The sequence below is a fragment of the Fonsecaea pedrosoi genome (genome assembly GCF_000835455.1).
Source record: "Fonsecaea pedrosoi CBS 271.37 unplaced genomic scaffold supercont1.3, whole genome shotgun sequence".
Taxonomy (NCBI): domain Eukaryota; kingdom Fungi; phylum Ascomycota; class Eurotiomycetes; order Chaetothyriales; family Herpotrichiellaceae; genus Fonsecaea; species Fonsecaea pedrosoi.
Window position 1 is genome coordinate 4,231,728 of NW_013550613.1, and position 13,508 is coordinate 4,245,235.

Consider the following 13,508-nt stretch of genomic DNA (forward strand, 5'->3'; position numbering starts at 1 on the left):
CAAGAGTCTAGAGTAGAACATGGCTGTGAGGGCCATCACAATAAGGGGGTCCTGCAAGATGGAGATTGCGCATATGAGTACTCGTATTGTCCGTCGGTGTCGGAATGCTATACGTAGGCTGCCGTAAGCCAGAGACAAGACATTGTGTGCTCCACAGGACAAGAGATCGATACGAAGGCATGGAGACCTCGCATAGTATTATTAATCTCGATGATGAGTATTGGAAGAAAGGGGTGAGGTTTCACCAGCCCACGCACCTTTTTCTTGCTCGAGTAAAGACGAGATGCTACGCTCCCTGCGGAACTGGCCCGTCCCGAACTGCCTGGGGCCTTTGCGAGCTTGAATCCACACTATTATAAGGCATCCCATCCCATTGTTCTTAGAGTCGAGCACGAGGTATTTTGTTTGAGGTATGTATTACGGAGTAGTGTCCTCGCCACTGTAAGGGGCCACGGGGCCTTGTCTCCCTGGAGGCTGTTTGTTCGAGCACCATTGTAAAGTCCAGTTCGTACCAATCAAAGCCTGTCAGTGGAGTTCCATAGTCGCCTTGTGTGTATCTGGCTTCACTTCTCCGACTATCACAGTGTATGAACTTCAGCATGAATCGGTCACAGAGACGGCTCGTCACACTGGGAGCACTGAGACAACCCCTTGGATCTCGCCTTCCACAAAGCCAACACCTCGCCACGTCCGACACACTCTGAATGCCTCATGCGCACCTGAGTTTCCTCCCAAATTGCCGCATCCAAATTTGGATCACCGTCAGATCCAAGCTAACATCCGCTGAAATCAATTAATGTGTGAGGACTGAACCGCGGCAAGCCAGAATAGAAGAGTTGTCCAGTCAAGTCTCAAGCAGATGTTGACATCTAGACAGTAACAATCTTCATCCGAATGCTGGCATTGCGCAGATTCCATCCTCCAAGTTGCCCCATACAAGGGCTAGACTGATGGGTTCGAACCATCTAGTTCGCTCGGACGAGGACTGGATCTGGAGTTTCATGCATTTCCGGACAAGGTGTCTGAAGTTCGGGACAAGCCTGCTATCCAGCAGCGAGAAAGACGGTCATGGCTGCAGACCGGTCCACGTTGAATAGTCGGGTGCTCGGTGGGCGCAAAGAGTTGAATGGGGCCACTGAGTGTGTAGACGAGGATCAATTGTACGTTTGTGGTTGGAGGAGAATTCGACCCAACTCGGATGCGATTTTGCCTGGACGAATTCCAGAGTGCGCAGGAACCAGTTTGACATATTTCCCGCTCTTCAGCTTTTCTTGCTCTCGCTACCAGAAGCACCAGGAGTGTCCGGGTTGCCTGCAGCCGTTTTGCCAAATTCCAATCCTAAATTCGTCCACTCATCTTTCGCCATGAGACCCTTCTCCATACGACAACCAAGATATTCCTTTGCCAGTAGCCTGCACTCTTCGTTGTTCCTCCCAGGGGGGTTCTGTCTTCTCAAGCATCGCAGATAGGAGGATATTACGTGCTTGCATTCCGCGTCGTGGTCAAGTGGGAAGGAACCGCGTTCCGGGGGGGTGGGTTTGTAGTTGGCCGCGCCACCACCTGGAGCACCGAAACCAGACATTGGGGTGTATTTTCCCAACAGGAGGACCAAAAGGAATATTGAGTGTAGCTGGTCGCAGTGAAAAATGGCGCAGATTGAATGGTTGCAAAGAATCGGTTTGGACAGTTCGGTTTGGGGAAGCGGAAATGTACCGAGTATTTATCAGGAGATGCTAAGCCCAAGCTCCAAATACTTATCGTCACGTGCCTTACTCGAAGTCGAACAAAACTCGGGTGCTCAAGTGAAAAACTCTCTTGACAATGAAATCGCTGTTCATTGTATGATGTTTGCATATATCTATCCGCTACAGAAGCAAATGGTTCAAGAGCTAGACGTATAACAGCCAGCCACAGTTCGCAGGCAGATCGTTTCAGTATACACGACTTTAGACTGACCACCTTTCCCTACACAATCCATCGAGAAAACAGAGGAACTAATGTGATGTTAGCACATGTCTGTAAGAACAAAGAGTAGCTTGTCAGATTGGGCCAAGCCAGAAACATTTCAGTTCTCCAAGGTGATGTATATTCGACATGGGGATTCAGTAAGAACACAGCGAAATACATGAGATCATCAGGATAAACGCATCAACAGGAGGGTATATGCTTACTTCTTGTTCCAATCGAACTCAGACGATGTAAAAAAGATTTACCTGTACCAAACAATAGTCGGTCAGCTCAGGCTCGAGATCAGATCTTTCGCGCAAATGGGCAAATTGAACATCTATGTCAGGCTATTAGCAACTCTGTCAGCAAGAGGCAGCAAACAGCAGATGATCCAAGAAACATACTTCATTAAATCAGAATTTTCAGTGTTAACGTTCATTTCCAAGCGAAGGCTCGGTTCAAACAGTGTGAATATTGTTCATCATAGGATGCAGGTTGAAATCAGAAGGAGAAGGGCATCGTAAATACCTAGAACCAGGGCTGTTAGCAATGCTTCACATATGTAGTACAATCCAACAACGTTCGGTGCATTCGCGTTCGATCAGCTGACGAGTTCTCAACAAGTGTTGCGGCCTCACAACATCCACAAGGATTGTACGTCCTGCTTTTACAGATGTATGGTGCCACACACGCAGTCTGTCCGCCCGTTCGTTCAAGTATTCGTCACAGCGATAAAGCAAGGGAAGGGAACAAGGAGCGAAGAATGTACCTGTCACAAAATCTCATTAGCCTTCCGTGTCACGACACAGAAAAACTGGAAGAGTTGAAGATGCGCATGGGTCAGACAAGGCTGAAACTTGTAGTAGACAGATTCCACATGGAGAATTAAGTCTGAGGAATGCCATTCGTGTCAAGGGGTCATCACGAGAGGAACAAGATGAACTAGATGTAAGGTCGTACCTTTTTCAAAGAAATGCTGTGCGTGGCCGGTTCAGCATACGCAAGTCCTTGAACCATCTGCCATAACCTTCAATAAGTCAGCCATCATTCTGCGAAGTCTGAATGGGTGCAGGGAAAAGGGTAGCAAGACGGGTCAGCGTAATTCTAGAGATGATTTTGCTCCTCATAGAACGTGAGTCCTTGGAGTTGGATTGTATAATGTTCATCATTCAAGCAGGGGACAGAAAACAGAGCATCGCTAACCTTGAGAGCAACCGTCTGGAAGCTGGGCGATTGCATGCATGGTCCAGCTCAGGACACGATGAATTGAAGAAAAGAACTCGAAGTTTTTGGAGAAACTGGACTTGAAACTGCGAACAAAATAATAAACGGCGCCAAGCTTATCGGCACATTTACGGTTTAGTGCCATCTCCGCACCAGAGCCTCGTCAAAAGTCAGCCTCGTAGACACAGCGAGTCAATCATCCCTTCTTTTTCAGCTTTGGTTTGCAGGCCAGCCACTGCTCGCAACATGTCGTCTCTACTTCCTAAATCCCCTTCATCGGCTTCCAAGATTAATATTACCACAGGCCAGCTTCCCTCATATGTGAACGCCACGCAGGCTCCGACTAAGAAATCTCCATGGCGCACCATCCGGGGGCTCGAATATAATCAATATGCCACGGTCATTCTTCCCGATGAGCTATACAGCCTCCTTTGGAAGAAATTAGACGCGAGCATGGAGCCAGTAAAATATGCAAAGGTCATCATGAAGCTAGCAGATGTACTCAGTGGAGATTTCTTCACGGAATATGTAAAAAGAGGTGAGACTTACGAATGTTGTCTTCCACTGTCAACCTCAATGCTGCATTCAGACTACGAGCAGCAAGCTTAACTTCTTTGGATGTGTAGGGAACATTCTCATGGTCTCAGAGGGCGAAGCTGGTGTTGATAACATCTTTTCGTTGAAAGAAGGTATGTGCAGGGAGACAGTCAGTCGAAGCCACGATAGCAGCGGAATCGTATTGGCTTGACACCCTGAGCTAACTTGGAATACCAGGAGTCCTGAGACTGGAGCTTTTGAAAGAATCGTATGAGCGGGCTGGTCTGCAAGGCAAGCCCATACCTTCTGGTGGCAGCAAGCACGTCAAGTTGAGATATCGTAGGTCCTCTCTCCCCGATGGCTTTACTTCGTTCTTCTTCAGCACCGGAACTTCGACCTCGTGCTAGGGTATGGAGCTGAGAATCTTGCAGTCGTAGAGGTCGACCTTCGTCTACCGTCAATGTTACACGGAAAAAAGGGCTTCGAGCGGCTCGTCTGGGCCGCAAAACATGCTCTAAACCAAAGCCTTAACTGGCTCTTCATCGACCTCAATACAAAAACTGGAGGTAATTCCTTCTACGCTTTCTCTCAAGCTTCCGTGATGATACTGATCCTCGCTACAGATATCTCGGATCAGAGTACACTGCCTCTGAGCGCACACCATCCTACAATCCACATGATTTCACCAGCGACACAGTCTCTGACAAATGTCTTGACTCCTCGTACATTGACCGCAATATCTGATGAGTTCTCCCTTCCACCAGCAGAGGCGCATGAGTCTTTGTATGATATGTTGGAATACGTAGATATGCTCTCACTAGCTTCGCCCCGCGTACAAGCCACCGACCAGGCTCACTCTTTCCTCAGCCAGTATCAGGTGCCTGACCTCTCAGACGATCCGGATTCAGGCGGTTCAGAACAGACGGTCAAAGTCCTCACATGGTCCGGTCTCATACCATCGCGATGGATATTGGAACTATTGTGCGCTGTCATGTAAGTGCATCTCCTTATATGAGCCTGGGGAAAAGTTCCTTACGTGGAACCAAACGCTATGTCGATCTCATGTGATGCATATTATTGCTCCGTTCATTGCTGAGCGCCGCATCTTGACAGAAAACATTCCCGCACCGAACTCTTGGAAGCACTTCCAAAGCAGCAACAGTGGCTCGCAATCAGTGTCTCTTCCCACAGGATGCAAGCAGTCAACCAAGTTGACGGATACACAATTTTACTTCAGCCGGCCCGCCCTTCCGAACGACCACAGAACATTCATCCAGACAACTCGACAGCCGCCATGCCGTTAGACACAAACGAGAACCTGGGTGAGGGTTTGCACCGATCTCCGAACCAAGACCATGAAGACGATATAGATATGACAGAAGAGTCGACCTCAGCAGACCCTCAGCGGAATCAGGAGCCTCTCCCATCAAGAACTGGCTTTCATCGCTATCTCTGCGCGGAATACATTGGCAGTCTGACATAGCCAAGATCCGGGGGCAGTCGAACACTAAATATTAATGGAGGCGTCAAGATGAGTATCCATTTAATGGACATCGACATCGTGGATGGACGGCAACAACCCTATCCTCCACCAAGTCTGTCAGGCTGAAACGACACCTCCGGACCAGTTGTCTGCCGCAATTTGGCCTGCATTCTCAGGGACGCAGTGTTGGCTCAATAAGAGAATCTGAAGGCAGGGTGATCATCACCCAGATTCTGGAGCTCGGCCTCTGGCAAGTTATAGCGATAATCCCTTGCGCCCTTGTCTCGGAGCCTGTTCTCTCTCCGGAGGTACCACAAGAGAATGCACGAAGCCACTGCTCCGGCGGAAAGGAGTCCCACGCCCGTCCCGAAACCAACATGATAAGTTGGGGCTTGAGACTTGAGATAAATGTTGCTGCCGATGATGCCACCGATATTCCCCAGGGATAACTGCATGGCGATCCCCACTCCACGCTTGTAGTGGCCGCCGAGGTTGTTGCTCAACCAGCCTACAATCCCAGGCTGCGCCACGACTAGGCCGCTCTGGAGGAGGTAAAGCGCGAAATACCGGACGCCGACCGAGACGGAAAAGTATGACAACAAGATGGCATATGCGATGATGGCGACGACACACCCACCAAAGACGAACGAGAACCGGTGCTTGAGGTGGTCGGAGAGCAAAGCGCAGGTCAAGCACACGACGGTTCCGACCGCGTAGAGGGGTATCGTCATGACCTGGGCTTTGGTCGAAGTCCAGCCCAACTCGAAGAGTATTGTGGGCAGGAAATAAGCGCTCCCATAGCTGGACGTCAGGATGCAGAGGTATGCGAAACTGGCAATCCAGATCTTGACGTCGCCCAAGCACCGCTTTACCGCCTGCTTGTTCAGAATGTTCATCTCCACGTGCGTGGTGTCCGACGCCAGTCTGCGCGCCCAGAACTGTCGTTCGTCTTCGGTGAGGAATTTCGCCGTCTCCGGCCAGTCGGGGAGGATCCAGTACGCCGGGATCGCGACCGCGATAGTGACCAGCCCTTCGATGATCAGGATCCATCTCCACCCACTGTACCCCGAAATGCCGTCCATGTGAGCGATCGCGTAGGCCAGGAGGCCACTGAAGGCTCCCGTGACGAGGGAAGAGCCGTAGAAGATGTTCAACCTCCACTGGAACTCGTGCCTCTTGTAAAACATGGTCATCAGGTAGATCGACCCAGGGTAGACGCCCGCCTCGAGGCCCCCGAGGATTGTTCTGCAGACGACGAGGCCGGCATACGACCTGGTCAGTCCCTGACACATGGTCACGACGCCGAAGGCGAAGACCACGACGCTGAGGAAAAGCGACGGTCGAATTCTCCTGATCAGGATGTTCGCGGGGACTTCCAGCAAGATGTACAGGATGAAGAAGATGAACAGGACGACGTTGAAGTCCTGGCCGTGCATGTGGAGATCCTTCTCCAGTCCTTGTATGCGGGCATTTGCGACATTGACCCTACACCGCCCTTTTTTTCAGTTTAAGCTCTCCGGGGGGGTGTGATGGTGGGAACTGACCTGTCGAGAATGGTACACATGAACAGCAGAGACAGCATTGGCAGCAAGTTGAGGTCGCACTTTGTGAGGATGCGCCTTTCAGAGAGTCGCGCATCACCATCATTGGTCTCATGCGGGATTTCTGTCGAGATTTCCGCAGCTTCTTCCTTCTGCGCTGGCCTGGCTGCTTGGTGGGGTTCGTTCCTCAGCTCCATCTTTTCCATCGAGAAACAGGAGGATATATGCTTGAAAACAATACGGTCAAACCTTTCGACACCGGGGAGGGGTTTCAACGATCGCGAACGATAGATCTATCGGTTCCAAGACTCCATGCGAGGGAGACGGCACGCCATTATTAAGGCATTTCGCTCCTCTGTCTCCTCCTCGACAGTGCCGACTACGGCTTGATCTGTACCAACCACTGCTGCCAAGGAGCCGGACGGTCGAGCCAGCAGCTTCAAACCTTGACCGTGGAACGGAGTTCAACCGCTGACATTGACGTATATTTCCCCAAGGCCCGGACCGGCATAACAGAACAAGCTCAAAGACTGCGATCGCAAGCAACTCGGTACATACGAATCGACTCTTGGCAATGCTTGCATTCGCCAAAACACAAGGCCCGGAAGCGAGAAAGCCACAGACGGCTGAATAATAGGATCATGTAATAAGAAGACAGATACGTGCGTGCTCCCGACCAAGAAACGGAAGTGAGGAAGCAAACGCCCAGAACGGCTAGCGTATTGCCTTTGGTGGATTCGGCACCAATGGGAGGGCGTTTACGTAAGGTGCCTCACCTATTTCTCCTTTGGGGCGCAGGACAAAACACACGGTATAATCCGTCAGAGTGGTACCTGGGAAAAGAAAGGGCGCCCCCCCTAAAAGTCAAGGGACCGCATCACGCTTCCCATGGTCTGAGCACCCGGGGGGTTGAATAAGTACGGGAATGATCACGGAACCGCAAAGAGGAAGGTGGTGCTACTACTTTGCACTCGTAATAGTCGAGTATTGGCACTCCAGTCTGGCGCGAGTCAAAAGCCCGCTGCGCAATCATACTTCGGGTGACAATTGCGAGAGTACTTCTTACTTGTACCTCGTATCGAGAAAGCAACTCGCTTGAAAACCCCCCCCCCCCAAAAAAATAGGACCAAGATTTTTCCAGTACCGAGTACTTGGACAATTACTATAGATCGCCCAAGGCCACAAGGCTTGAAAAAGGGGGAGAACAAGTTTTTGATTACGTGTGTTGAGGGCGAACTACACCCATCTCCCCAGCTGGCCCTTAGTCAAACATGCGCTCAGCCCGCCTATACTATGCTGGTCACACTCGAACGCAACCCTGCACATCATGACGAAGCAAGAGGCGCCCCTGATCTTTGTCCTGCAATCAACCTCTCCCCAATCACAGAAGGAAAAGGAGCTTCAGGACGCGGAGCGCAAAGCCCACGCTGCCAAAGTCGCACATGCAAGGCGCCGCCACCACGTGCGAGGAGTCGGACAGGTCAGACACGGGAGGCCAGCCCGGCCTTCAGCAGGTGGTGGCGGTGGTGGTCGTAAGAAAGGTTTGTGGCAGGTCCGAGTAAAAACTTGAACGGTTCCCTCTCGCTGGACGGGACCATATGCTGACTCTTCGGATCAAAATCTGTGACAGGTAATTATTGGATAGACGAGACTGCACAGGAGGACAATGTCCCAGCCGCTACGCTCCCAATCACGCCTCAACGAAGCCCTATTCCGCTCTCGCCACACGGCTCCTCTGATCCGTTCAACGCTCAGGCCATCCCCGTCACGCCGCGGGTCCATCAAATCTTGCAGTATGCGAACCAGTCGCTGTTGAGCCTCTTTGCCACGAGCTACATTCGGCGATTGTTCGCGGATCCCTGGAGACGGTACTTCGACCCCAAGAATTACGGAGCTCTTCGGGACATCAAGTCGTTTGATTGGACCTGGGAGTGGTCTTCGGCCGAAGAGGGCGCACTCTCCTCGTACGTCTCGATGTACGCCATCTCCATAACGCGGTTCCTGCCCAAGGACGCACACAAGGAATACTCGGTCATGGCCTTGAGCCTCCGGACACGGAGTCTCGAGGTGCTGCGTAAGAGAATAAGCGATTTGGATGGGACACGTCGGCCAGAAATGACGCTCATCATGTGTGTGATGCGTCTGTTCCGCATGGACTCGTTTGCGGGGGACGTCAAGGCGGCGCGCCTGCACGCGAACATGATCCGTGGCTTTGCCGACTCGGTCCCAGAGCTGGAACAACGGGGCCACTTCATCCGCATGTTGGTGTACAATGACATCGTCTCGGCGACGAACCAGCTTCGGCGGCCTTTGTTGGACTATAAGCATTGGATCCAGGCCTTCTCGAATGAATGCCACGCATTGATTGATCATTGTCTGCCACCCGATCCCTCGGACGACTCAGACATCCACCATTCGGTCTCGTTGCGCCCACTCCGCAAGGCCATGAAGCGTCTTCAATGGTATCTGTCCTTTGGGAAAAACACCGTCACGCCTGGTACTTTGCGGGAAGCGGAGATGATCCATCGCTGGGTAATCCTGGATGCCCAAAGGGACATGGCAACCCTCTTACACCTCTACGCCGACTTGACCGACGGTCATGATTCCCACCAGGAACCCCACCTCACAAACATAGCTTTGACATTGACGTTGATCATGTCCCTCCAAAAGAGCCTTTGGGAGGCCAAACTCAACGGCATTGATATCTGTGACTCCTCCCGCTTCATCTTGCCACGGCTGGAGCGGGTCATGAGATCAATCACCGAGTCGTCGACCATAGAAGACCTGCATTACTACCGGGAGGCACACCTTTGGGTCTTTTTTGTCGGAGCCCAGATGGAGCAGCAGAGGCTCAAGGCGAGCCACCCGAGTCCCGCGCGGCAAAAGCCTCGGACCGGACCGCCCTCGCTGTGGTTCAGCAACATGCTTGTCCTACAGGCGCGGTTCCTGAACCTGTGGGAATGGTCCGACGCGCGGGAACTGACGCTGAGTTTCGTTCTCAACGAGTTCTGGGAGCCGTCGCCTTTAATTTGGTACGAGCCCATTGTGCAAAACATAAGCGACCAGATAGATGAGGCAGCGACGGCGTCTAGTAGCGGAATGTCGGTGATGGCGCTGACGGGGCCGTCCGACAGTGTTTGCTGGCCCAAGTACAGTGCCTGATTTTTGTAGAGCTTGAGAGCTGTTGCGTTGTGAGATGCGCAGCCCATCTATCTGTACGGGGAAGAAAAGTCTGTAACACTATTTCAATAGACGACTCGCTCTGAGATTCACACCGTGGTGCCCGAAATTCCGAGGACATAAAGTCACGAACGAAAAATCAGGTGTGAGTGGAAGGAAGTTACCCCTTCGAGTTCAGCCTCGTCGAGTATCACAATGCAATGCTTGGCAAATCTCCTCCGCCTCCCACGATCACGAAGTACCACAACAAAGTAGAAAACCATTCCAGTACAGAAAAGGCGCACAGTGTAAAAAAGATCCAAGAACTCAAAAAAAGACGTGATCAGATAATAGCCCTGCCCTGTTGACTCTCTAAACCCACTCAAGCCCTCAGCTACGAGACCCACTGTATATATATATCGAAGCCCCCGGAACCCGCACAGCCCACAGCCCACAAATCCCACGGAGCCCACAACAAACCCTCTGCTACTGAGGCCCGCTCTACAGTAATTCTACAGCTACAGCCCTCACAGAGTCAATCAGTGCGTGGACCAGATTCGTAGATTCCTCTGACACCTCAACAAGAATCTGGTCCGAGCCCCCACCCGCCACGCCCACAAGGATGCACATTCGGGAGACAGAGGAATCCGTTTCGCGTTGACGTTGGTCGCATACCTGCAGAACAGGTTTGGTCCGAATGTAGGAGCAATTTGCGAGACTGATATTAATATGTCTAAATAGTTCCAGAATGATTTGTGGAGAAGGTCTGAGCAGGTCTTTTGGTAAGAGGTGCGGCAGAACTGTGGAAAATCACTGTGGTGAATTCGGGAGTTTTCCCCTGAGAGTACCCTTCTTCTGGAACAACCGTATGTTTGGGGCGATGTAGCGTTTCTGAGGAGTGCCACTCTTGGGACCTCGGAGCAAAGAGTATACTTACATTCCGTACGTCGATTAGAAACCAGTCGGGAATCCTTGGACAGGTGGTCGAGACAATGGAAGTCTTTGTCAGCTAAACATGTGGAAAGCTGTGTTTGCGCATGCACACAATTCCACCCATTTACCTGATGGACTCACTGAGTCCAGAACATGGAGGATTGGGCCTCGATTTCCACCATCCCCGGAAACGAGATAATTGTTTCGAACGATATGCCTACCAGTACCAGGAGGGTAATTGAACTATCTCGACCAAAAGCTGACAAACGGTGCCAAACAGTATTCCATCAACGGGTGGTGGATTTTGGGTAGGCCCTGTCATAATCAAAGGCCTTCGGATCCATACTTGAAGGCCTTTAACTTTGCAGCTGCTGTAAGATGACGAAAGGTTCCCTTCGCTTTAAGCTTGCCCGTCATGAGATGATCCAGCTGACCAGAGCGTCTTCCTCCTGCTGATTGTCATGAACTTCAGATGCGGACGGTTCGCGTCAATCTGGTGAAAGCACATCATAGCCAGTGTCAATAGACTTGTGACCGGGTCCAACGCCATGCAAATTGGGTCCAAGACAGGACGTCCTTGGGCACTCAAAAAGCAGACATTGTGGAGTAGGAAGTCGTGGGTTGACGGCGAGGATTCAGGTGAGTGATAACTTCAGGGCCGTCATTGTAAGTGACATGTTTGAGAAGGACGGGCTCCGCTCCATCACTGTAGAAGAGTGATGCAATATGGTCAAGGGGGGCCCACTGCGTGAAACAAAGGGGGATGGATGTTTGCACAGACTTCGTCCGTTGTGGTGAATATCACGCCAAGACCTCAAGAGCTGCGTCGAATTCCATCTTGATCCACCGCAATATATTCTCTCTCATCCGCTTGCTCCACCGTTTTTGCACGTGACCATGCTAGACTTTAAAATGGCGTTTCTTGTCGCTCTCGCGATTCTGGCAAAATGCTGCTTGTTTGCAGTCACCTTCCTCCTCTCAAACACCGTCGCCTACTACATCCTCCGAAAGAACATCGGCATGATGGAAGAGTTTCAGTCCGAGACCGACAGCGACTACACCAGTTACTGGCGTGACTGGGTGAGTTTTCGATCCCCCCCCGTCCCCTTTGTCAAAGGCCTCAGATTCATCTCACACGCAAATTCACTTGGTCCCCCGAAATGACAAGTATGGCTTCTTTTACAAATGTGCTGACATTCACTTGCAGTTCATCTCCTCGCGTGGCAACGAGTACTTTTGTGAAATCGACGAAGAATACATCACCGACCGCTTCAACTTGACTGGCCTTAACACGGAAGTCCACTACTACCAACACGCACTCGACCTCATCACTGACGTGTTCGACCTCGACTGTGAAGATGACATGCGCGAGACGATTGAAAAGTCCGCCCGTCACCTGTACGGCCTGGTCCACGCGCGCTACATCGTCACCACCCGCGGCTTGGCCAAGATGGTTGAGAAATTCAAGAAATCTGATTTCGGCCGCTGCCCACGTGTCATGTGCGAGAGCCACCCGCTTCTGCCATTCGGTCCCAGCGACAACCCGGGCCTCAAGACGGTGAAGCTCTACTGCGCCAAGTGCGAGGACATCTACAACCCGAAATCGTCCCGTCACGCCGCCATCGACGGTGCTTACTTTGGCAGTTCCTTCCACAACATCTTGTTCCAGGTCTACCCCGCTCTCGTGCCCGTCAAGTCCAGGAGACGCTACGAGCCCAAGGTCTTCGGATTCAAAGTTCACCACGCGGCTGTCCTGGCTAGGTGGCAGGACGTCGTGAGGAGACAACAGCGAAAGCGCTTGGAGGATGCCAACGTCATTGCCGAGGGACAGCAACTGTTTGTCGAAGACGCCGAAAGCAGCGATGGGGCAGGTGATGACCGCGTCGAAGAACTGGACGACGAAGTCGGCAACAACGGCGATAGGAGAGTGGGCGCTCACGGCGGCGAAACTGAGGGTGTGGCCTTGTACGGAACGACCCCAGTCGGCGGACAAGCTGCGCATTGAACTGTGGACACCGGACACATCACGAGAACGCATTAAACGAGACGGCGACGAAACGGCGTTATGAGATCATGAAGGATGGCTGGGCAGCACTGACTGAGGGAAAGGAAAGGAATGGCGTCAAGGCTCGTTATTGCTTTTGCGCAAAGCGTTCTCGAGCATACCGGCATCGGCATCGGCGTCAAGGCGTCTGCCGGCCTCCTGGGAGAAACTGAACACATTCAGAGGGATTCTGAGGCTGATTCATGGGAAAGAAACAAAGACGGACAGACAGACACAGACAGGAGCCTGACGGATCGCCATAAAAGGCAAAGAAAGGTGTGTAATGTCCACACGAACTGCATGGCAGATCTAGCTCTAGATCTAGATCCAGCTTCCCCACACCCAGAGTATGTACATACTTGTTCTTGAAAGAACTCGTCGATGTCTTTCTGACGCCCGAACACTGCAACGAGCTTGAAACAAAAAAAAAAAGAGCGTCTCCAAAAATTCAAAGAATTGACTTCTTTTCATTTATGATTTTAAAAACTGGCTAAATGGCTAACAAGCGAAGAACGACCTATCCCCTCAGCTGCTGGATATCCGATACGCTGGCACTGCTCGTCCCAAAAATACCGCCGACCTTGCCCAATCTAGGCCGTGTTGAAGTTCCCAGCATCAGCCATGAAGATGTCGTTTGGCC

General features: G+C 51.6%; 5 protein-coding genes across 5 annotated transcripts; 3 read left to right on the top strand and 2 right to left on the bottom strand.

Moving 5' to 3' along the window:
* Positions 1-1,261: 1,261 nt before the first annotated feature.
* On the bottom strand, positions 1,262-1,582 carry Z517_05467 (uncharacterized protein; the record flags this gene model as incomplete). The annotated part of the gene is made up of 1 exon (XM_013430794.1): positions 1,262-1,582. One exon carries the CDS (start codon positions 1,580-1,582, stop codon positions 1,262-1,264), a length of 321 nt encoding a protein of 106 aa, XP_013286248.1.
* A 1,835-nt stretch (positions 1,583-3,417) lies between these two features.
* Positions 3,418-5,191, top strand: Z517_05468 (uncharacterized protein; the record flags this gene model as incomplete). The annotated part of the gene is made up of 6 exons (XM_013430795.1): positions 3,418-3,709; positions 3,798-3,860; positions 3,946-4,047; positions 4,140-4,274; positions 4,332-4,701; positions 4,822-5,191. 6 exons carry the CDS (start codon positions 3,418-3,420, stop codon positions 5,189-5,191), a joined length of 1,332 nt encoding a protein of 443 aa, XP_013286249.1.
* Positions 5,192-5,382: 191 nt separating this feature from the next.
* Positions 5,383-6,929, bottom strand: Z517_05469 (uncharacterized protein; the record flags this gene model as incomplete). The annotated part of the gene is made up of 2 exons (XM_013430796.1): positions 5,383-6,676; positions 6,736-6,929. The coding sequence occupies 2 exons, from the start codon at positions 6,927-6,929 to the stop codon at positions 5,383-5,385; spliced, it is 1,488 nt and encodes a 495-aa protein (XP_013286250.1).
* Positions 6,930-8,059: 1,130 nt separating this feature from the next.
* Positions 8,060-9,894, top strand: Z517_05470 (uncharacterized protein; the record flags this gene model as incomplete). Its single annotated transcript, XM_013430797.1, has 2 exons — positions 8,060-8,273; positions 8,363-9,894. The coding sequence occupies 2 exons, from the start codon at positions 8,060-8,062 to the stop codon at positions 9,892-9,894; spliced, it is 1,746 nt and encodes a 581-aa protein (XP_013286251.1).
* A 1,842-nt stretch (positions 9,895-11,736) lies between these two features.
* Positions 11,737-12,829, top strand: Z517_05471 (uncharacterized protein; the record flags this gene model as incomplete). The annotated part of the gene is made up of 2 exons (XM_013430798.1): positions 11,737-11,904; positions 12,032-12,829. 2 exons carry the CDS (start codon positions 11,737-11,739, stop codon positions 12,827-12,829), a joined length of 966 nt encoding a protein of 321 aa, XP_013286252.1.
* Positions 12,830-13,508: the final 679 nt, after the last annotated feature.